The sequence below is a fragment of the Schistocerca gregaria genome, chromosome 1 (assembly GCF_023897955.1).
Source record: "Schistocerca gregaria isolate iqSchGreg1 chromosome 1, iqSchGreg1.2, whole genome shotgun sequence".
NCBI classification, from domain to species: Eukaryota; Metazoa; Arthropoda; class Insecta; order Orthoptera; family Acrididae; genus Schistocerca; species Schistocerca gregaria.
In genome coordinates, this window is record NC_064920.1 from 435,930,135 (window position 1) to 435,955,990 (window position 25,856).

A 25,856-nucleotide genomic window follows, 5' to 3' on the forward strand; every position below is an offset into this window, starting at 1 on the left:
AATGAAACATAATATTATCACCTGTACATGGAACACTTTTAAGCAGAGGCACTAGAATCAACCAATTTAAAACCAATGTGTTTCTATCAACACATGACTGATACGTTTGTAATGTGGCTGCTTGGAATGAAACAGCTTAAAGAATTTCTGAAAAATTTAAACTCTATCTTGATACAGAATTCACAATGAAACTTGAAAAACAGATGAATATAAATTTCCTCGGTGTGTTAGTTACAAGAAAATCAAATGAATCCCTGGGACACAGCGTTTATAGAAAACTGATGTACACTGACCTCTGCCTCCATGCCTCGAGCCATCATCATCCATTACAAAGAAATTTGATGATGCTAATTACTCTGATCCATTGAGCACAGACACTTGCAGACAAGGAGAAACTCAGGTAAGAATTACAACTACTAAGAATAGTGTTCCAATGGAATGGGTGCTTAGATCATCAAATTGAATAAGTGTCACAGTCAGTATCAAGAACGTCTCAGGATGAGGTTGACACTGATACAAAAGAGGAGAAGCAAAGGAGCTCTTATCTGCTGTCTTCTTCTTCTCCTTCTTCTTAGGTCTTCAACCATAGGTTGGCTGGCAGCAGCTTGCTGTGCTTTTTTTTTCTTCATTCTTTGTCTTGAGAATGGTGTAAGTGGCACAGCTGGTATCCTTCACGATCTGGTTTATGTATTCTGGTTTAGGTCTGCCTCTTGCGTTGTTCTCCTCTGCTGTCCCTTGAATGATACTTTTAATGACACGATCATGTTTCAGCGGGTAGCCAGCTCAGATGTACCTTCTGTGTTCGATTGACTTCCAAATGCATGGTTTTTCTTCCTTCACTCTGGAGCACCTATTTATTTGACACATTGTCTACCCTGGTAGTCTTTAGCATTATTTGTAGCCCTACATCTCAAAGGCTATTTGTGTTTTCTGCTTCTCAAAGTGCCCATGATTCACTTACGTACAACAGAATGCTCCACACATGTTTATGAAGTTGTTCCTGAGATGTTTGTCTATGCAGCTTGATGTGAAAAGGTTTCTTCTTTTTTTAAAGTAGCCTTTGCCCGGGTAGATCTGGCTTTCACTATACTTCTTTCAGCTTCCATCTGATGTAATTTTACTCCCTAGATAGGCCAAGGATTTGACATACTCCACTTCAAGCAATCATTAAATAACTGTTCTGGCTACTCATCACTATTCTTTTAATATTTATTAATTTTCATGTCATAGGAGCAGCTGAGCGCTGTTTCCATCTGAGCCAGCAATGCTTTTAATTGTTCTGCTTATTTACTTAACTCTGCAATATCTTTATCAAATATCAAAAGTTTCTTACCATGGGTTTTAATTCCTTCTATAGCTTTTGGTTCCTCTCCAAATTCATCTGTTGCACTATGAATGTAACCTCCCCCCCTCCCCCCCTCCAATTGAACAAAATAGGAAACAGTATTCAGCCTTGCTGTACATCATGCTTATCTACCTTATGCTGGCCCAGTATCTAGAAAGATTAAAAAATTGGAACTAAAACATGGCATCCAGTGTGTTTCATTTCCAGCAACAAAGATAAAAAATCTTCTTTGTAATTTTAAAGACAGTCTTTCCGAAAGCTGGATGTGTACCACATTCAACACAAATGTGGCATGTCTCGTGTTGATGAGACTATTAGTACAGTTGAGGAGTGACACACCCGACTAAAGCACCCAAGCAGATCAGCTGTTGTGAAGCATTGCCTGTAATGTAGTTATGAAATGAAATATGACAAGACCAACATTGATGTGCAAACTTTCAGGTTCTGAGACAGCGTAATTATAGATTCTATTGGCGTAATAATGTCGGAAAATCTGATAAACTTGTAGGCAACGAATACACATAACAGAAATAAAAGCAGCACTTGAAGGAAGGAGACTACTGAGTAACTTGTCGAAATATTGTGCTTAAAATGGAAACAGGAACTCGGCTGTATACATAGAAGCACACCATTATTCAGTAATGCAATTTATAGAGGGTTTGGATTTTTTTTATTTAACCATCACATTAAGGCGCTATCTTTATCGATGATATTTTGTCAGTACCTTCTAAAGTTTGTTATTCGATTATTATATATAGTGCCAAAGTTTTTGACAAAAAAGCTTTAGAAATCTTCTTTTTCTTCTTAACTGTCACTTTGGTCTGGAAGACCATAATTGTTCACTACATTCCTCCACCAGTCATTTCTTTTTCTGGCTTTTGTGGTACATTCTGGTATTCTCAGGACCATTGCCTCTGTATCCCTATTGATATCAATCTCCCACCTTATTTGTGCTCTTTTTCAGTCCCTTCTTCCCTCCCTGGATCCTGAGAACATTAACTGCAGTTAGCCTTTTCTCTTCCATCCTAATTAGGTGCCCTGCTCACATCAATCTTCCTTTGGCCAGTTTCGGACAGTCCCTGTTTTTTTTTTAGTAGCCTCCAGTCCTGTGACAGAGGATCTCTCTAGGAACCAAATATCTTCCTCTCAAAGTCTAGCAGTTTTTATTTGTTTATTCCTCTTAATGGAAATGTTTACAACCCATAAAGAGCTACCGAGAAAATTAAAATTCTGCTATAGTCTGATTTTCAAACTTCCCAAAACTGCTCTACTGCATCATAAACCAAGATATGCTCTACTTGTCACTGTCATCTTTGTCTTAATTTCAATTTTCACTCTCTTCTGTTTCTAAAAATGCTTCCCAGTTATTTTAAACATTTCTAATCTTTTAAAAATGGATTCATCAGTTGTAAACGGGGTACCATCATTGCTTACCTTGCCCACAACCCTGTACTCTGTTTCCTCCTAATTAATTTGTAACCCTCATTTCTTACAATATTCCTGTAAGAATGTGTCATGAACTGAAAGTCCTCTTTGCTACAACTTACTAGATCATCATCATCATCGTCCATACATGCTAGCCTGTTTATTATGTTATTATGCAGTCTTACTTCAACTGGGTTTAATTTTTTATATTTTTTATAAAATTAAGTTAAAAGGTATTTGAGATAATGAGTCACATTGTCTAAGAACAGTTCTGACTCCAAAATGCATTGACTTTCCTGTACTGGTCTTTATTCTGCAACAGGTTTCCTCTAAACATATCTGTACAGACATATTAACTTCTGTGGAAATTTAAACTCTTTAAAGACAGTGATAATTGTCCCTCCATGTATGCTATCATAAGTTTTTTTGAACTCTACAAAAACCGTGGAATATCAGCGTTATGTTATAAACCTTTCTTGGTTACTTGTCTAAGGGTAAAATGCTGTTTACTTGATCTTTTTCCTTCTACAAACACATTGATAGTCCCCTATAATTTTTTCTGTAATTGGGATTTTTCTTTTCAGTAGGCAGTGAGATACAATTATGTAGCTTAAATTAAGGACTGAAATTCCTCTATAGTTATCACATATCAGGGGTCGTTCCTTTTCAGTATAGGGAAAGTTATGGTTATTTTCCAGTTGTCAGACAATTTTATATTCTCAAACATTCTTTACAGTTTCATAATTATTTTAAACAGTACCAGTCTACCACTCCTTATTAGCCCTCCTGAAATTTTTCACCAAAAGCCTTATTGTTTTTTAGGTTTTTAATTATTTGTTGTATTTTGTCTTCATTGGGAATCTCTGCTTTGCTGTTTACAGTGTCTGGTACCTCACATGGAAGAGACTCACTGGGGTCATCACAGTTTAGTGGTTCTGCAAAGCACTCTGTACATGTCCATTCTACTTTCCATAATATTGTTGTTATTCCAACCAGAATTTTCCGTAGTTAAATAAATGTTTCTGCATTAATTTTTTTTAACTGTTTGGTATACGTGTCATTTCATGTGAGGATACAGTCCACATCAGCTTCTTCTTTTAGCTCCTTGTAATATTTCTATTTCTCCTGGCATAGCATAGTAGCTGTTTCCATCCTTATTCTGATATACTTGTCAGTTATCCCTGATTCCTTATATTTTCTAAATATCTCTTTGTAGCCAAGCTTCCCTCCAGTTTCTTGCTGGCAAACTTGATTGAACCACACCTTGTCTGACCTCTGTACCCAAACTTAAACTGAGTTGATTGTTCAAGCAACTTATTTGAAGCTTTGTTATCTGGACAGGAGCTGCACTACCCTCACTTTATTTTTATTAAGATTCAATTTATAACTTCTTTGGAAGACACTATCTTTTCCAAGCAACAAGTCCTATATATATGATGATGTAAATAAAATAGAAAGAAACTTCCTCATGGGAAAAATATATTAAAAACAAAGATTCCAAGACTTACCAAGCCGGAAAGCGCCGGCAGACAGGCACATGAACAAAACACACACACACACACACACACACACACACACACACACACACACACACACACACACACACAGAATTACTAGCTGTAATTCTGTGTGTGTGTTTGTGTGTTTTGTTCATGTGCCTGTCTGCCGGCGCTTTCCCGCTTGGTAAGTCTTGGAATCTTAGTTTTTAATATTATTTTTCCAAACTTCTCTTTATTTTCTCTGGCTGTATGCTCTACATCCGTGGAAAGTATGCTACAAACCTTCCTTATTCCCCTCTCAACCAGTGGCTCCCTTTCATGTCCTTAGACTCATAATGATTTGATATATAGCTGAATATGAAGTCCATTAAACTATCTGCAAATAAATTTGTGTGAAGACTTCATAGGAAGTTCTGAATACACCAGCAATAACTTACTGGATTGAATGCTATGACGTTGGTTGCAATGTGTAGACATTGCAGAAATGAAGGTTCAGATTATATATGGAGTTCTGGATGATGGAAAACGTGTCTCGTATGATTCGCACTAGCAGTTTCAGTATTTTCATATTTCCTTTCCTTTATTTATTGTTATGTTTACCTTCCCAATGATATTCTGTTTAATTGTTGTGCTGAATGAAGAACACACGACTTTTAATCTGTGATTTTTGGGCACTACTTATTGTTTTACTATCAGTTCTAGTGCTTTGCACTAAAAATCTGTGACCATTTTCAATCAAAGCACGCATATTATTTCATTTAAATTTTAATTTCATGTTATGTTATATTTTACTGGGTACATAAACTGCTAAATAATGTTTTACGTCAGCCTCATAACTTGCATACTTTTCTTTTTTTAACCAAGAATCTTTCTCAGTACTCTTCCTGACTACCGGAAATCGCTATATACAGCCACTGGTGCAACAGAAGTAAAAGTAAAGTTGTTCTTAGTGCTTTTCAATAGAATGCACTAATGTCCAGTGATGAACTGGACAATGTGTATCACTTATACTGTTCAGTTTGTCAGCATGCCTCGAAGCAAAGGTTCTCATCACTCGGCAATCGTGAATGTAACATAGAAATTTATAAATAAGATAACAATAAATAAAATCTGCAGGTACTATCTTAACAACTTTAAATGATGAGTACTATAGTAGAAGTACTTTTGAGAATGTGGTATGTTTCTGCATTTACTTATTGGTGTCGATGGTCCAGCAGCAATTAAATAAAATATAAGTTGAATAACAGGGAAACAATAGATTCCTACTGCAGCAATTAGTTATGAATGACAACATAGCTAGCAAGATATTCACTTCTAAATGCATACTACATCTTCACTGTAAAAACCTCGTAAATCTCACAGGTCCACACACTGAAGTATTTATATCTCTCACGACCACGCGCAAACTGCTCCACCCTCTCTAAGTCTCTCTCACGTGACTGTGCGTCCGTCATGCCGGACTCTCCCATGTCCTCTCCCGTACTCTTCTCCCACTTTCATCAAGTCTTCCCATTCATGAGTGCCTTCAAACTAACACACGTTCACAAACATCATGAAACACATTCGAAATACTGTGTTTACATTTAAATAACTTGAAATTAAATAAATATTCCTACGGCTGGACCATAAACACGCTCTAACATACATTATTAAATGCATAAACAAATTAAATAAACATATATCAAAGGAATAGCAAGCAAAAGTAGGCCAGTAACATAATGCCTCGGTGCAGTAAATATTTAAGCAATTTCTTCATGAAGAGTATATATCGGATATAAACAAAGACACAGATGAATAGATATATTTATAAGCATGCTGCTACCGTTTTTCCGTGTAACTGTGGAGTACTTACAGCCTGACGCGCGATCGATAGTAATCAGCCACTTTGACCTCCAATAACTCGCGCACTATTCGTATTACATACCTGTAATTTATACCAATTTAGGTTTACACTAATAGCTTTCTAAAGACATGTCAATCAACTCAATCAGATAAACCATTTAGATTTTGGAAATTCATTGTTGTGTGTTACTTGTATAATTTATAGTCAGATACTAAACTTTAAACTAATAAAGATATTGAAAATCTGATTACACCATCAGAATCATGGTGCTGATAATGGTAATGTACATGTTTGTTTTGGGGTATCATTACTCATCTGGCTACTATTAATTTCTGTACAAACTGTGAAATGTCTGTCATGATTGTTTCACAGAGTCGGCCATCTTTGGCACTTGTGGCATGTTCTCCTTCATCAACACAGTGTCAGCATGGAATTTCCAGCCATGTGGCCAATGGACCACATGGTCCGGCCATTGTGCGACCGCCGCCTAGCCGCGGCCTGCAGAGAGGCCCCAGCTCGGCCATGCCAACTCCGAACTTAGAATTTCTGGGGTCCTACAACTCCCCCGTTACCTCACAGTGATCACCATAGGAGGTTACCCTCTGAATTGCCATGGACCACAGTGATGTCATTTGAACTTTAAATGGCATCATGAAACACAAAACATTGAAGATTTGCCTCACAGTGGTAGCCTGTGGCCAACACCACCAGCTGATAACTGCTACCTACAAATTACAGCTTGTCTGTACCACTAGAAAAATGCAATAGAAATAAGTGCTGCATTTTTTGGAGAAACTGGGAAGGTTGTATCAACCCAAAATTGTGATCAATGTAGCCTCTAGGCACCCATAATGAAAAACAGGAGGGGAAATAAAGCAGAACTGCACTGTGGTACACAAAGATGGTGGGCAAGGGAACACGAGTGGAACCTGACTCAAAATCAGCTTCTCTTCACTGACAGATGTGTGATTGGTCTGATTCCAAATAATTACTGTAGAAGAGTGTGGAGGTAGCCAGGTACGCATCAATGCACATCACATACATACAGACCCATAGGTTCAGCAGGAATGTAGTTCAATCACAGTTTGGATTGGTATCAGTCGCAGGTACCAGACCACTTGTCACCGTTGAGGATAAGTAGAGGGCTGTTAAATATTGGAACAAAATCCCCCAGCCTTAAATTCAGTACTTTGACAATGAGTTCATCTTTCAAGACAATAATCCACAAGCACACTTCCCTCCAGAAAGCCAGAATCAACTGAATGAAATGGCCTGCAATATCAGCTGACCTGAACCATGTAAGGAGCATGCTTGGTACTGGGTGACCTCAGGAGGGGCCCCTGTCAAAGAGTAGGATGAGCTGGAGTTGCCCTGACTCAACATTAAGAGGGTCCAGGCATGTTATAATATACGAGGTGAGGCAACAGCAGATTCAGGATTTTAAAATGTGTACTTTCGATCAGGCTGCCTTCATTTTGATTACTGTTTTGTTTTTATTTCACAATATCTTTGTAGTTTTGGAAGACTTATTCTTTCAGTCCCAGCTGCACATGAATATAAATGTATACACATTTATAGAAATGCAGGTGGTGTAAAATGTTTATTGAGCAGTTTATTCACAGTACATTTGAGCAGTTTTTGTTACTGCAGGGCACATTCTCAGTTTTCTCAAAATGGCATGACAGAAAATGTATCCATACCATAACATTAGTTCTTCATAACTGAAATACACTTGATGCTCACCATATGCTATTTCAAATGAATGCAGAGCAGTCTACAGTTCAAGAATGGCTAAGTAAAAAAAAATTATTAAGTGTTGTTGGACAAATATTGCAACCTCTTCTGTGTGTAGCTGTTATCATTCTTTCCTGTATGCAACATCTTAGCTTGTCAATTGCATATTTATAATCACTGTTTCATTCTCGTAGTTAACACATTTTCCTTGAATTCTGCTGTTCAGTGTTCCTAACATGTCCCTTACTCCACCGAAGCAATTCTCTAGTTCTTAAGTAGTCACCATTCTACTTCCATGGGTTGTTTATAGTTAGGTAGCAGCAGTTTTAAATATTTGCAAGGGTTTATTAACACAGAAGTAACAACTCAGTGAGTATTTGACGACACTATAATGTAATGATTTCCTTGTAGCACAGCAAAAGCAGCATCTGCATTTCCTCCACTCACCATTGTGGCTCTTTTGGTGTCACTACTTCCATAAAAACAGCTCATTGTGGCACATTTATTTCTAGAAAGTGGCAATTCATGTACACATCATGACCAAGAAATGGTAATTATCATTATATTTGAATCTTAAAGAAGTAGAAAGGGGTTTTCAGGAATCCTAACATAATGAAAATTAAATTAATAGATGCAGATGCTGGGCTGCATTTGTCAAGTTAGATTCTGCTAATGTTAGGTAGGAAGGCAGTAATATTAATAAAATGTTCTGTACTTACACGAGACTTTTTATTTCATTCACAGGTTGCAATGAATATTTTAAACAATGGTCGCTTTGGGATGGCTGCAGCACTTGCTGGCACAATGCGAGCAGTATCAAAGAAAGCAGTAGAGCACGCCACAACAAGGGTACAGTTTGGTCGAAAAATTGACACTTTTGGAAGTATTCAAGAAAAGATTGCTCGAATGGCAATGCTTCAGTATGTTACAGAGTCTCTAGCATATATGATTAGTGGAAACATGGACCGTGGATCTGTTGATTTCCAACTTGAAGCTGCTATTTCAAAGGTAAATGAATAAAAGTAAACATAAGTGACAGCGCTGTTTTTGTGAGATGTGTTATTGCCTGAGAGTGGCTTAGAAATAATATGTTGGAATATGTTGAAAATAACACTTAACTAGTGTTTGGGATCTAGGATTTTTTGGGCCTTCTTACTGAACTAGGCGATCTGAGACATTCAAATACCAGTATTATATTGCACAAAAGTGTTGCTTATAGTCTCAAATTCATGGTTTTTGCTGCTGAAGGCTAACATCTCATTTAAGCGAATAGTGATTACGTAATGAGTAGTAGTGTGAACGATGTTACAAACATATTCTCAGTAACTGCTTCACTCTGATAGTGAAGTTTCACAAGTTCAGTTGAGGTAAAATTATCTGTAAGGCCATTTATTCGTTACACAAATGTGCATCCCATCTCATCACTGCCATCATGTCTAGCATTACATGACAAATTTGTTTCACAAACAGGTCTCCTGTGCCATACTGGGTGTTATTGGAACTTCCGTATTAGATGTGGAATACTTTCCCAGTGTGGAACTAACCTATCTACAAGGACTGTCATTTTCTGGAGCCATACCCTGGAATAAAGTCCACACTACTCAGAACCAAACATTCTTTTCCTCCCAACTTGTACACCATCTCATTTACAAACTGCACCTCTTATTACATTGCTTCCTTATTTTAAGGTTGTTATTCTTCTGACTGCGCCGCGGAAATGCTTATTTCATATGTCTCCCCACAAGGATGTATTCCATCCTTTCAAAAGTGAAACTATCTTACAGAAGATTTGAATTAGGTCTGTGGAATCGCTCAACATATAAGTGAACAAAGTGAAACAGCTATAATTATTAACTGTCTTTAAATGCACTAAATAAATTGTGTTTATTAAGGCAAAATTTAATAGTGTAAGTTAATATTATAAAATTAACAGGAAATCTTCTACTATGAGAAGTTCCTCCTTCCCACTCAGCAGCGGCTATGTGCTACTGCTACATTAGTGTCTATGTAACATATCCATATATATCATAAAACAATCATCATCATCATCATCATCGTTGTCGTCATCAGTTTTCTGTTGAAATCTGTAAAATTACAATGAGACATTGTGTGTGGCCAGTACTTACCTCTAGGAGACGAAATCTCAGTACTCCCAATAGACACAGTAAAACCAGACAAAATCTGTCAGTTGCAAAAAGTAAGAATACATGTTTGGGTCTATTGGCATTACTAAAATTTCACCTCATGGAGGTAAGTGCTGCCCATGCATACTGTCTCCTAGAAATTTTATAGTTTCCTCACTGTTTGCTGTGTGCATTGCTAAATATCAGGCAGCTAACTTTAATAAAGAAAATAAAAAAGAGAGATTTTTTAATTTGTTAGATATCCAAAGCTTTTGCTTTGTCTTATTTCCAGAATACATAACCCTACTCTGAACCCTACCTATGCTGGCACAGATAACATGGATAGATGTGCCAACAACACATTTCATTTTGGCAGAAAACAATACTGGAGTCATTGATTAGAAAGAGTGCAATTCTATAAAATTGGTAAAAGACAGTGGGGTTGTGGGTTAGTATATGTGGGAAAATATTGCACATCTCATCTGTGGAAATTTGAGTAGACATTATACTTACTGGATCTGTCACCATGTTATTTCGACTTCATACCCACAGCACATAGTGGTTTAGGAATAATAAGACATATCAGGTCACTGTATTGTAACATGTGATGGGTTTTACCAAACACCATTCATTTGAATTTGGAAAAATAGTTCCAACAAGTGTGAGTGAGACTCCCTCTCAGAGGATTCTGTACGAACTTAAGTATGTAATTGAGTATATGGATAGTTCATGCATAGGTTTCGATGAGTGAGCCTTTGAGTATCAATAAATGACCATATCTTTTGACTGCACTGACTTGGATGATTAATTTTTGTACACCACCAACATACTATCGACCTTAGTATTTGAAATAAATTTCAACTTGGTATCTCAACTCATTCCTGAGAAAAGGGGGTCTTAACAGATGGACAGACAGATGAACAAGGGTGCCGTAGAAGAGTTCCTTTTGTACCAGTTCAAGTGTGGAAACCCAAAAATAAAAATTTCACAGTATTCTTTAATATTAGATATCAACATACCACTTCTACTGATTTGAAAATATATATTGAACTATGTATCATGTATGTACATTGTTCTTTCATATTTTTTCAAGGATGTTGAATACTAGTGATGCCTCAATTTTCAAATATTCATGCTGAAATAGCAGTGGATGGTGGAGGAAGTATTTGTTTGCCCCCCCCCCCCCCCCCCCCCCACCACCACACACACACACACACACACACACACACACACACACACACACACACACACACACAAATTTAACATTATTTTGCTGATGATGAGCAAGGATGCATAGGCCTGCCTTTTCATACCAGAGACAAGCAAACAAGTGGCTAAGCAAAATGAATTTTCACTCTGCAGAGGAAAGGGTGCTGATTTGATATTTCCTTTGGAAGGTTGAAGAGAGGTACTTGCAGAAGCAAAACTGGTGGGCAGTTTGTGAGTCATGAGTTGTGCCAGGATAACCTAGTAAGTGGAGCAAAGGGAAAGGTTTCACTCCATCTGGAACACAAGTTAAATCTTACAGTAGGGATCAAGTAGCAGAGCAGTTTGGTTCACTGCACACAAACTATAGGTTTCAAAATGTAAAAATTAGTTTTCAGCTGCAGAAAAGGAGATCAGTGATCGTATTAAATGAAACACCCAAGTGTAAAGTTCATTGGTGTCCCAAGAGATACAAAAGAAAACTGGAAACAATGCAGAGAAATCTAATTAAGAATTTTGGTTTCATCCAGTACTGCACAAAATGTTCAGCAACATGGATGTAAAATTTCTTAACAGCGTTCACTTGACCTTGTAATTTAATTACCAGTTCCTCTTTGGTGCAGGTAAGGTATATAAAGAGGCATGAGGGGATTTGATATGCTTATTTCTCACTTAGTTGCCTTAATGGAGTTTGGGAAAAGGCCAGTTTTATAAATTATGAACTGAAACTTGAGAAGACTCATCACATATCTGAAATTAATACAACCTTACATTTGTATGTGGCTAGAAATAAATGTTTGACCAGTTTTACAACAAGGGTAGATAATGGCAATATTGTGAAAAGGATAGATTGCTATTCATCATATAGAGCAGATAAGTCACAGACAGGCACAACAAACAGACTGCTATTAAATGTGATCTTTTGCTTCTTCGGGCATAGAAACACACACACACACACACACACACACACACACACACACACAGGACCACCATCTCTGGCCCCCGAACGTGTGTGTGTGTGTGTGTGTGTGTGTGTGTGTCTTTTGTACATTAGAAGGCAGGTTATTGGCTTAAAGCTCACATTATAGCATTCTTTTATTGTGCCTGTCTGTGACTTATCCTCCTCTATGAGGTGAGTAGCAATCTATCCTTTCCTAATATTCTCATTATTCCATATTGGGTTTTCCATAGCTTAATTACAACAGTTTCCAGTTTCTTACATATAATGTTGCAGAGTTTTGTCTTGTTTTTTTGCAGGTATTTGCTTCTGAGGCTGCGTGGACTGTGACAGATGAATCAATCCAAATACTTGGTGGTATGGGTTTTATGAAGGACTGTGGACTGGAAAGGGTTTTGAGAGATCTCAGGATATTTCGCATTTTTGAGGGGACAAATGACATATTAAGGTTGTTTGTGGCATTGACTGGTAAGTAAAATTATAATTCAACAACATATTATGAAACAGTCTTTCTTACACCCCTTTATTCTCTCTTACTGTTAAAACTGCTTTGAAAATTAAGGCCCAAAGAATTGTACAGAGATTTCAAAATGAGAACAACTGGTGAATATTGTGACAGGTGATGTACGCTGGATCCATCATTAAGAGGTTGAAATGAAACACCAAACACCAGAGTATGGAATGGCAACATTTGGATTTACCATTGGAAAAAAAAGGACAATGTGGCCTGCTTGGAAAGTTACGGGCAGAGTCTTGCGGGATGCAGAGGGTTATATACTGGTTGATTTTTCTTGAACCTGGACAGGCCATAAATGTTGTCTGCTACATCTAGACATTTCTGAAGCACAATAACACACAGCCTCATTTTGAATTGAAACTGAGTCAGTAGGGTGGGAATGTCTTCCGCATCCTTCCTACAGACCATACTTTTTGTGCCCTCAGACTACCATCTTTCCGTTTATGACTGCTATAGACTGGAATGAACCACAACAAGCAAATTATCAGACTTATGGTATAGTGGGAAAAATATGTACTTCTTCTTTCCCAGTAAAATTCAAAACCTCTTCATTAGTTGTCCAAAAACTCTGCTAATCTTCCACAGTAGAACTACATTTCAAAAGCTATTCTGTTCTAATCTGAACTGTTTCTCATCCACATTTCACTGATGTGTAACACTACATTCTTGACAAATACCTTTCAAAAAAGAATTCATAAGATTTAAATTAATAATCAGTGTTAACAAATTTCTCTTCTTCAGATACTCTTCTTCTTGCTGTTGCCAGTCGGTATTTTATATTCTCTCTACATTGGCCATTGTATTTCAATGCCTAAATTGCAAAACGTTTCTACTACTTTTAGTGTCCCTAACCTAATCTATCAAGGTGGTAGCACAGCAGTTAGCATACTTGACTCATTCAGGATGACAACTGTTCCAATTTGCAACCTGATTTAGATTTTCTATTATGTCCCTAAATTATTTAAACCCATCCTTCACTAATCAGAAGTAGTCCTCCGTCTCTAATGACTTAATTGTGGATGGTGCATTAAAACACTAATCTTCGTTCTGTCCTAATCTGATTGTCTCACATCACCAGATTTAATTCAGCATTCCATAACACTTCTTTTACTTTATTTGTTGTTCATCTTACAATCTCTTTTGCAAAACACTGGCCATTCCTTTCAGCTGCTCTTCAAAGTCATTTGCTGTCTTTGACAGAATTACATAGCAATCAACAAACCTCAGAGTTTTTATGTCTTCTCACAGAACTTTAATTTCCTTTCCAAATTTCTCCTTGTTTCCTTCACTATGTCACAATGACCTTCGTAGTTCCTTTACATCCTTATAATAACTCTCTCTCTTGAGCTATGTTGAGAGTGGTTCACCAAGCTATTTGATACTTAAACACACACCATCTCTTCATCTTCTGGTACAAAATGAGAGATGATAGTGTTAAAATTCTTTCGAGCTTCCAGTCATGTCAAATGGTTTAAAATCCTCTGGCAGTGTCATGTGGTGACTGTCTTTTGGTTGCTGCTACGTCACTTGTGCTTACTCCAGCACCATAGAAGGTAATGTTTTCAGTGCTCGCCCGCCACACTTGCTTCAACCTTAAATTGTACCTCAATTGCTTCTTTTATGACAATGTCTTAGAAACTATTAGTCTGTGTAATAACTGACGTCTCTTCAGTTGCAGTTTGATTTCCATTTCCTAGAGCATATTATGCTACTGCTGATTTCTCATGGTACCAAAAACAAAAGCATCTCTTGTGTTTTACACAGCACTGTTCAATAGTATGCACAATCTGACTGACATAGAACTGTCCACATCCACACGATATTTTATATAGTCCTGGCTTTCTGACGCCTGCATCGTCTTTCACTGGCCTAATGACCCATCGAATTTCAGTTGAAGCCTGAAGAAGAAATGGATTTAAAGCCCCTGAGCCACAGAATGGCAAAGACATATTCTTTTTAGAATCCTCCTCAGGATCCTTCTGCTTAAGATTTTTGGAAAGAAATCTGGTAGTAGTTGTAGCTGTTCTCCTTGAAAACTTTCCCTAATGGCTCAGTTTCTTAAGCAGGTTTTTACCATCTGAGACATCTTTCACTCAATGTCCTCTGAACAGAATGTTTCTGCAATAGGTTATGGCTGTTAGCGTGCAGATATTGGCCTGTGTGGGTGGGTTTCCAGTAAATGCTGTGGCTGAGGCATCCATTTGCTTTATGGCAGACAAAAATGTCAAGTAATGGCAAGGCACCGTCTGTCCCTACCTCCATTGCAAATTTTATGTTGTCATGGATATCGTTGATGCAGTCCAAGAATTCACTCAGGTTTTCACATCCATGAGAGCAGACAACGAATATATCGGTGTAACGATAAAAGCAACTACACTTTGTAGAAGCCATGTCCAGGGCAATGTCTTCAAAGAACTTCATAAACAAGTTGGCTATAAAAGGAGCTAACGGACTCCCCATCATGATACCGTCCATCTGATAAAAATATTCTCCATCGTACAAAAATAATTATATCAGTGTGTGCTTAAATAAATTCACAACAATGTCACCAAACAACTGGGAGAGCAGATCGATATAATACTTGATGGGAACACACATGAATGACACTACATCAAAGCTGACCATAATATCTCCTCCTCCAAAACACAGGCATTTAATATGACTGAGGAAGTTACTGTTGATGTGGTGCACACAGTGGCCAACATGCAGAGTAAAGAGGCTGGCTAGTTGTTTCACAAGTCGATAAAGTGGCAATCTAATGGCGAACATGAAGGGAATAGAGTTGTGTCCTTCTTGTAAACTGTTCGAAGGCCACTCAAAGTAGATGGTAGAGGTGCCATAGGAAGGAGATTTTATGATATTCTCTTCCAGTGAAGACCTCTTTAGAAGCTCTGATGTCTTCCTCATTATTCTGGGCATTTGTCCTTTTGATAAGTTTTTCATGTGTGTTCTCCTCCAGCATCAACCAAACCTTTGCATCAGTCAGGTCATTACATAATGACCACTGAACTGCATTTGTCAGCTGGCAGGATTATGAAGAGAGGATCATTACAGACTTCTTTAAGATCATTACATTCAGCTCTTTTCATGTTCGAGGTTGGCAGCTTGGATTTTAAGAGAATGTGGCTTGTTTCTCAATGAATTTCTCCAGCAGGTTCATTGGGCTTCTTGTGAACTGCTTGTGCCACGCCACTTATTATGTCAGTGAAAGGGATACTATGTGATGAGGGTGTAAAATTAAGACCCCCCCGTAAGAGCCGAAATGGCACATGCATCGATGTTTCTCATAGTCGTGTTGATAACTGCGTGCTCTGTTGTTTTCTGCTCTGCCCCGTACTGTTGCTGTGAAAGCCAGTTGAATTTCCCATTCTACCTTTCCTTGGCTGTTCTCTGTGATGACATTTATTGTGCAACTGTGGCTGCATCAATCCATTCCCAATCCAAAGCGGAAAGTAACACTGTCAGCTGCAGATGGGCGGCTATTAGCTCGCAGCCATTTGTATTTAACTGCTTTCTGGTGTGACACAACCTCTCTTGCAGCAGGATTTCTTGGCTGCAGCAGTGTTGATATGGTGTTTCACAAAGGCTAAACATGGAATCATCATCTCTTCATGGTGCTGTTGTGGATTTGTTTAAGCACACTGCGATGCCACCTTTTTTTTTTTGTACGGTGGAGAATATTTTAATCAGACAGACTGCCAACTACAGACAACACGTTTATGGAGTACTTTTGAGGACAAGGACTTGGACACAGTTCCTGTACAGCCTAGCTGCTTTTATCATTACATTGATGACACGTTTGTTGTGTGATCTCATGGATGTGAAAAGATGGGATATTCTTGCCCCACATCAACAGTATCTGTGATAACATCAAGTTCATGAGGTAGAGGCAGATGGTGCCTTGGCATTCCTTGACTTCCTCGTCCGCCATGAAGCAAACGGGCGTTTCAGTCACAATGTTTACCAGAAACTCACCCACGCAGACTGATACCTGCACGCTAAAATCTATCATCATCCACCCCAGAAATGTTCTTTTCTGAGGCCCTTGGTGGATCAAATGGTAGCTGTCTCAATTGGTGATTTTGAAGGAAAATGGCTTCAACCACCATCAGATGGTGTAAGCCATCTTTCCGAAAGCACGGAAGCAGGAGGACCCCCAGGAGGACTCAAAGAAACTTGTTGTGTTTTTGCTGTTCTGTGACTCGGTAAAAGGAAAGGTCAGCTTACCGTTAAGGGGACATAAAATTGATTCAGGCTTAAAGAAATGAAAATTAAACAGCTCATGAGGGATGTCAAAAAAAAAAAAAAAAAAAAAAAAAAAAAAAAAAATAAAAAAAAAAAAAAAATAAAAATAGAGAGAGAGAGAGAGAGAGAGAGAGAGAGAGAGAGAGAAGGAGCAGGTTTCAGAACATCAGGAGTAGACAGTTTTATGTCACTCAGGCTGCATACTATCAAACAGTGCTGTGCAGAACAAGAGATGCTTTTGCCATCGGTACCATGAGAAATCAGTGGTAGCAAAGTATGCTCTAGAAAACAGACATAGTATTGCATTACAAGAGACATCTGTTACTACACAATCCAATAGCTTCTGGGACATTGTAATAAAATAAATGATAGAATAAAAGTTTGTGACAAAATGCCAATAAAGATGGCAGTCTATGGTAATGGAGGGAGCACCAGTGACGTCGCAGAAGGCAGCACAGCTATGTAAAGATGGGCAGCAACCAGCTGGTAGCACGAGAGAATTTTATCAGTACATATTGTAGCAAAACCATGCATTCAAGAAATAATAATTTCAAAAGCTTGCTATCAAATGGGTTCTTTCATTCTGATCAAAAGTTTGAGCCATTGAAATGGTGAGTTCCTCAATATCAAAGTCAATCGATAATATTTGTATTGTTTTTCAGGCTAAATGATACTTTATGAACTTAATATTGCACATTTACCAAACAAAATGTATTCACAAACTTCCAGTTTCTGGGAACTGGCTTTGGCGTTACCTGTCACTTATTTGCCAGTGTATGTGGCCCTTGTATATTAGTCTAAAGTAATTACTTTCGAATAAGATTTTCGTGGTTAACACAGAAGCCACATCAATATAACCATTTTGTTTTACAGGTATTCAGTATGCTGGAGCTCATCTGCGAGAATTGCAGAAGGCTTTTAAGAACCCTGCAGCAAACCTTGGACTTATATTTGGTGAGGCAACCAAACGAGCTATTCGATCTGTTGGCTTGGCCAGCCCTCCATCATTGTCTAATGTTGTGCATCCCAATCTTTCATCTTCTGCCACACTCGCCTCTAAGGTATGAAACAAGCATAGCAATATGTTCATATTTCTCAACACAGTCATGAGAATGAGCTAAGGGTGTAGACATTTTTCTCCTGAGCACTGCAGCAAAAATGTGCTGCTACATTATTGCGCATCACAGACCATCTTTACACAAGTGAAGACTAGAAAAGGGGCTTGCATTGTTACAAAGCTGCTTCTACCCAAGAAGTTTGGCTACTTTGTTACCTGTCACTACGGAAACTACCATGTTGCCATGGCATTGCAAGAGACTGTTTTATTTACCAGATTATTTTACACTTCTTTTTACTTCGTTGTTCTAGATACGTTAGCATAACATTTAGTGTATTTTGTTCTCAAAGTCCTGTATCCACCCCCTTCCCCTGTAATCTAAATAGATCTGACTTGACGATTTCCAGTTGCTGCCTATCCTTCCACTTTTTAATCTCTACCCCTTACTTCATGTGTGTGTTTGAGGTTTACGGGCGCTAAACAGCGTGGTCATCAGCGCCCACTTACTTCATTTGTCAGAGAAATGATTCTTTGGATTTTATCAGGGTTAGTTTCTCCTGACACTTTTTTTTTCTGGAGACATCTTGAGTTACATATGCTACAGCTAATGTGTTTGTATTTTGACAATTTATAAGTCTGAACCATCTTACACAACAGAGCATTTTAAATGTACCAAATTCCTCATTTCCAACTGCCTCCATTTTCATACTTGCAGCCATAGTATTGTGCTGAAAAGACAGAGGCCAATTACGAGAGAGGGAAACAGTGCAGATGCATCAGAATACTTACTTTAATTGTGAAAACACTGAGAGAATCACAGCTTAAATTTTTATTTAGTCTTGGTGACTGAAAGAGTTCACCATGTTAAAGATGAGTGGGAGCATTTGAAAATATACAATTAGCTGCAAGCAAAATGATTTTTGGAACTGTGGTTGGTGTCACCAAGAACAGTGAAGTGTACTTCTTTCGTTCCCCACTCGCAATCGTGGATAATTTTTTGTCTGACAGATGGCCAATTTCCAAAAGCAAACAAAATGGAAAGGAACACTGAAGATTTTTATCTCTGCTTAAAGAAAGTTGTCATAGCTCATCTCAGTAAAATCCAGCGAGTGCTGCCAAGTGTCTAGTATCTCGTATATCATGAAAAACTCACCTGTTGACCCATATTAATAATTAAAAAAGACCTAATAGAAAACAAGAATGCTCAGAACTTCCCCCACTGTTGAATGCCTCAATAGTACAAACAGAACCACTGACAGTAATGCCTTTGCTAGGAAGGTTACAGGAGCTTAAAAAGTAGACCATAAACTGTATTTTTACAGATACTTAGAGGTGGCATATGTGGCCTGGTGACTGTTCTTCCTTATGTGGGATACACAAAAGAGTTAGCTGACTCCCAAAAATAACACCCTCATTGTTGACAACCATTTAAGGCCTGATAAACCCACAGTGCCATACAGCCTCAGTTGCCTTAGCAAGATTTCAGAAGTTGTCTGTGGTTAATGAATGCCACTGCTCCCAATATCTTGACCAAGCTTTACAGAAATGCAATCACAAGATGCAAAAACTTTACTGTTGCTTATTTACACTTCATACTCATTGCTGCAAATCGCTGGGTAAAAAGTTGTAAGGTTTTCTGCAGTCATTTAAGATACAGATTCATGTTAAACTATGCCATAGCTGCCTAATACATCCCCCCCCCTTTTCTCAAGCTATTCAAATTTTGGGATAGCATGGAGCATGTTCGTGTTAATGTTATACAGTAGAGCGTCGATTATCTGAACATCGGTCAACCAAATGACCGCTTAACCGAATTGTGTACTCGCTTGCACCTGTTACTCTCCCACCCTACCGTCCATCATCCCCCTCACTCCCAAACCAAGTTTCCCACAGCAGTTGCCGCACTGGGCCACCGCGCTGGCGGAACATAAAGGTAATATTTCTTCCACCTAACGTAACTTCCTTATTACAGCCCATGGATCAAGGCGTTATTGAGAGTTTCAAATGATATTACAGGAAAGAATTGTTGCGTAAGTTATTGTTGGAAAGAGAAGAGGATGGAGAAGAAAGTCTCTTAAGAAATCATAAGAATATTGACTTGAAAAACGCGTCCTACATGATCAGCGCAGCATGGAATAGCGTAAAGGAAGAGAATTTGAAGAAAGCCTGGAATAAAATTTTGGACACAAAAGAAAATTCACAAGGTATGATTGAAAATGACGAACAGAATGATACGTCCGAAATTCTCGGTATGCTAAAAGAAATAGATTGCCACGAATGTGATGAAGAAGACGTTTATGAATGGATGAATATCGATGATGCAGATCCAGGACACCAAATCGTGCAAGACAGAGAGATTGTAAACGTCGTCACTGATAAAGATGACGCTGCCAGCATCTCATCAATCAGTGCTCCAGAAAGTGAAGATGAAAGTATACCAACAGCTTCTGAGGCGTTCACTTGTTTAGATACTGCCTTGCGATGGTTTGAAGCCCAAGATGAAAGTGACCAGTTTCAGATATCTGTAATGAAAAAAGTACGTGACTTAGCTGCTCGTAAGCGTGTAGGCTTGCTTAGACAGGCCAAAATAAAGGATTTCTGTAAACATTAATTTTGTATACTGTGTGTATTGTTCATGTGAAATGCGTATGTAATATGTATATATTTTTGTTTAATAAACTGTGCACATACTATATATTCCTTTGTAATACTAAAAGAGATGCCTGTTTTGATGAATAAATTTACCGTACAGTACTTCTTTTTGGCAATGACATGTTTTAAACATATGTATGCTATTACAAAACAAACTGTTGGTGCACTTGAATTAAAAGGTCTTCTATCAATACAGTAACACACACCCAAACTATACAATGTCAACATTAATTCGACATTTAACAATTTTTGCTGTTCTACAAATGTGCATTACATCGCGCATGAGGAGTCACTACTTCAAGACTACATTTTATCAGTTTATGTAATTCAATGGCTTTTGTTTTTAATTGACAGTAGAAGACAGGGCTAATTTAATTTTATTTTCAGGCCATTGCTGCATACGGGAGTGCTGTGGAATCTGCGTTGATCAAATATGGGCGAGGAATAGTTGAAGAACAATTTATTTTGAATAGACTGGCAAATGCTGCAATTGATATTTACACGATGGTGGTAGTTCTGTCTAGAGCAACAAAGTCTTTGAATAGTAACCTGAAATCTGCAGCATATGAACAAATGATTGTTGAAATTTGGTGTCGAGAGGTATGTTAAATAGGTATTTAAATTAAGATACACACATTCCAGTTTCTGATTTAACAGGAACAAGTATGTAGATTATAGCGATACTGTAAGTGATATCCTTGCCAGTGAACTACTGAATAGAAGGCACAAACTGCCAAACCTTAGATTCTATAATTTTCTGCAGTTTCTCACCATTTCTCCAGCAGACAATGCAATGTCATGATGACAATACAAGTTAGTAGGGAGCACATAACTGTAGTTGGGCCTCAAATGAGCATGTAGTGAAAGCTGTGAATCACAAATATATGAAGCTGGATTAAAAAGTGGTTAATAGTGCACTGAAGGAAATATTCTGTTGGAATAGGGATGTTGAAGCACCTGCGGGTTTTTTTGGGGGCTTGAATTTCAAAATTAGTCCTTATTAACAAAGTGAATAAGTGTGTACAATTTTCCATTGTTTGAAGGTGAATAAATTATGTATGTCATCTTTTATCCCAGAGGAGCCTTAACATGTTTTATTGTAGATTTTTGAGATAAAGTACAGTTATGTCAAGTAGTCAGGCTGCAGTAAGTCTCTCCCACCGTAGTCCAATTGCCAACCATTGAAAACCATGGTCAAAAAGCTTAAAATGATGGGAGAACAGCTTACAAGATTATAGTTTTACTTGATGCCAACATGTCTGTTGTGAATGACAAGGTGATTTGCAGGAGGATCAGGGATGTAATTGGCTGCAGCTTTGTTCAAGGAATGATTTTGGAAAATTTAGGAATTATCTGAAGCAATTTAGGACGAGATGGAGGTCTGAACTTTGTAATAATCAACAAACAGTGGGAAGGGGAGGCTCAATGTGAGGTTTTATTCAAGTAATTATAATTTCATATCGCAAGGGAAGCATACGCAGACTGTCGACTTAGATTACATAATAAAGAAGGTGGAATCATAATAGGAGAATATTTCATATTATGTTTACATGGGGAAAAAAAGTGCTCAAAGTGGTGATGATGGTGATGAAAAGAGTACACACTTCTCTCTGAACTGGACCGTCTGTACTGTAATAGTGTGGTGATATATTCATATGACACCTATTAGTGGACATTACTATGCTCTGCTGAGGGCACTTTTCATGTGTCTGAATGTTTGTGGAGAATGGCAATGTGCTCTTCCTCAAGAGCTGAAACCAGGGTAGGTAGTGATGTTGGACATTGGAATCTGGACCAAAGTCTGTGTTCTGACTCATCCCAAAGTTGTTCCACTACATTTAGGTCAGGACTTTGGCCAGCCTAGTTCACTTCAGAAATGTTGTCCACATACCATTGCGTCACAGATGCTGCTTTATAAAAGGGTGCACTGTTATGTTCAAACAGTCAGTCATTGTCTCCAAACTGTTCATATACTGTAAGCAGTCTATACAATGCTGTAAAATCTGCTCGTATCCTACTACATTTAGCATTTCCTTAAGCACACTAAGGGGAAACACACCACACCATACCATACCCCATAACACCAGCTCCTCCATGCTTCACTGTTGACATTACCCATAATGGCAGGTAATGTTATTTAGCCATATGCTGAGCCCAAAGCTTTCTACTGGATTGGTACTTCGTATAGTAGAATTCATCACACCAAATAACTCATTTCCAGTGGCATTCCACTTTACACCACTTAAAGTATCACTTAGCATTGACTACAGAAATGTTGGGCATAGGAGGAGCTGCTCAATATTGCACCCCTGTAAATCCCTAACCACATTCACTGTTAAAGCTGGACTGCTGGTAGCACTTTAAAACTCAAGACTGACTCCTTGAGCTGATTCCATGCAATTTTTTTTTACAGCCACCCTTTGCAAATGCTTGGTGGCCCCTGTGCATGAGGTTTGCCTGTTCTTGGTTTAGATGTGCTTGTTCCTCCATGTCTTAACTTTCATCAACAGTTGACTTGGACAGCCTTAAAAGCAAAGCAGTCACCGATCCGAAGACTGTTTTGAACACTGCAGTACTGTATTAGGCTTGGTCCTGTTGGAGGTGCTACACAGTTGCCTTCTTCCAACCTTTGAACTGACTTGGCCACTTATAGGGGGAACTACAGTTTTACGTGGAATCCAAACCATGGTGCAGTCCTGCCCGCAGGACAATTCAACGTGTTGTACAGCTCGCAATGTACATGTGTGGTTTTAAAAGGACCAGAATGAATTTACAATACTCTTCTGGCCACTGAACTCCCCAGGTTTAAACCCACTCAAGAATCTGTGGGACCATTTCAATAGGGCTGTTTGCACCATTGAGCCTCAACCAAGAAACATAGTGCACCTGACCATGGCATTTGAGTCAGTAAGGCTCCACATCCCTGTCGATACCTTCCAGAACCTCACTGACACTCTTCCTGTACAATGAGCTTTCAGTTTCCGAAGCAACTGAGATTGGAGTAACTCCATACATAAGCTAGCGCTGCCTGGCACAACAAGTAACTTAATTTTTCATAGTGCATAATTAAATTTTGGATCCTATAGATTCATCTCAAAGTGCTTTTTCTGCATCATCACACATTAGTCATCTTGCACTACTACTGATCATAATGAAATTAATACATTGACTGCCCTATGCATAGGTAGCTGTTACACTGCCAGCCCAGCAGGCACATAACTTATGTATGAGATTCTGCTACGGTCGTTGGTGGCCATCAACATGTCATAGAGTCACCACTGAAGTGGATCATTAAGAGTGTGCAGAAGAGCTTACCATGGGAAAAGAACTCTTGGACAACCACGTAAAAGATACCTTGACAATATTCAAAGTCATTTGGAAAATTATTTGTGAGGACAGTGCAAAGTAACTGGACTTTGTTTTTTCTTTATCAGAGTGCCTTCATGGTTTCTAAAGTTTAATAATCAGAATAGGACGGACTTATATTCAGCTGTAAACTAACCTAAACATTTTAGAAAATGTTAGTTTTGTATATGTAGAAGTGTATTCCAAAATACTCATAAAATGGTAAACCTGGAAGTGCAGTGAATTCATCACTGTGGTTTGGAAAGTGTGCAGAAGGGTGTTTCTAGGCCAGTGTGACTGAATTCCATCATTTAATTACACTAAAACACCATGAAGAGGCATGCAAAAAAACATCAAGTGTGCTAGATGTTTCGATAAGTAAATTATAACCATTTAAGTTTAACCACCCAAAGTGGGTAGTATTAACGCCATCTATAGTCTGTGTATAAGGAAAGATTATATAGCAGGTTTCTTATTCAGAAATCAGATTTGTTACTGGAGACAATCTTGTTGTACTTTGTATAAGAAGGAGAAATGTATACCAGTGTGTAATTTAAGATCGTCTTGAAATATTTTCCATGCTACTTACATGTTCTGAAAAATAATTGCTACTTTTCTCTTTCTTCTCTACAGGCCTCAAAACGTGTCGAGCAGAATCTTCAAGCAACTGCAAGTGAAGATGTTCTTGACACATTTAAAAAGATGAGTGAACTTTCCAAAAATATATGTACAAATGGCGGCCTGGTTCAATTAAACCCTCTCAACTTGTAACATGAATTACTGAAGATATATATTTCAAAGCACTAGTCTCCGCGGAACTTTTCAGAAAAGTTTCAACAGTATTGCACTTTTACATATTTTATTTCTGTATGAAGATCTGATTTCTATAATTTTTAATTTTATTACATTACGGATACTGATTTTTGTTATCTGTACCACACTGAAGGGGGATTTTCTTATCACATAAAATATGTGTTTGCCACTCGACTGATACTTGTAGTTAAGCTGGATGTCAGTATTCATCATCAGGATGCATACCATTGCTTTACAAAGTAAGCTCTCTCTACTCTCAAATATTTTCTGCAAAACTGACAGTGACAATACTCTTCCCCCCCCCCCCCCCCCCCTAAAAAAAACCCTCACCACACTATCAGCTGGTGCCAATCAGTACTTAATATTAGCAAGGCCATGACAAATACACTTTTTCCCTTAAGCTTGCATCCTGCATCTAAAGTAACTTCTTTTTCCGAAATTAAAAGCAAAGAAATGGCGCGCAGCTTTTAAAAATGAAAAAAGAGCAGTGTGTGTGTATGTATTCAATGTGTGTTTCTCATATTAAATTGTGAAATAGATCAAATATACAATGTATTTAACACTTTGATACCATCTGTCATACAGATTTAATTAAAATAATTATTTTGATATTGCAAAAAAGGTTTGAACTTCACTGCTAGGTGATAAGTATGATTTGTATATACTGTTTGTATGTTTAAATAAAGTCTATTTTTTTGTATCATTGACTAATTCAAGAAACTGGTATGGAGCAAAATTTCTTGTCTACCTGTTATGCATTGACTTGAGGTCCGCATAAGTAAGTACTGTGATATCATGATGGTTGAAGATCTCTTACACCAATGTTAACACTTCTATTCCACAACAGAGTGCAGGCTACATTGATGCAGTACTCTTCTTTCCTCTGACTTGACTTTGCCTTCTAACAGAAAATCTCCATGAAACAAATGTTTTCAAGAATTAATAATCATAATCTTTTCAGATGAAAAGGCAGGTGATCTTTGCAAAACTAATACCTCAACAATTGGAACATGGACATAATATGAAGTGTATCTCATTTTCTGAGATCCATTTCTATCCCTTTGACACTACAAGATTTAAAGTAAATGTGATAG

General features: G+C 38.0%; 1 protein-coding gene across 1 annotated transcript in view; it reads left to right on the top strand.

Moving 5' to 3' along the window:
* Positions 1–25,065, top strand: part of LOC126351366 (very long-chain specific acyl-CoA dehydrogenase, mitochondrial) — a 75,639-nt gene extending 50,574 nt beyond the window's left edge. The window contains exons 7-11 of the mRNA XM_050002597.1: positions 8,591–8,854; positions 12,433–12,601; positions 17,769–17,956; positions 20,992–21,204; positions 24,583–25,065. Coding sequence (XP_049858554.1) covers positions 8,591–8,854; positions 12,433–12,601; positions 17,769–17,956; positions 20,992–21,204; positions 24,583–24,720 — 972 coding nt within the window. The 3' untranslated portion in view covers positions 24,721–25,065. The remainder of the gene's footprint in view (positions 1–8,590; positions 8,855–12,432; positions 12,602–17,768; positions 17,957–20,991; positions 21,205–24,582) is intronic.
* The last annotated feature ends 791 nt before the right edge of the window (positions 25,066–25,856 follow it).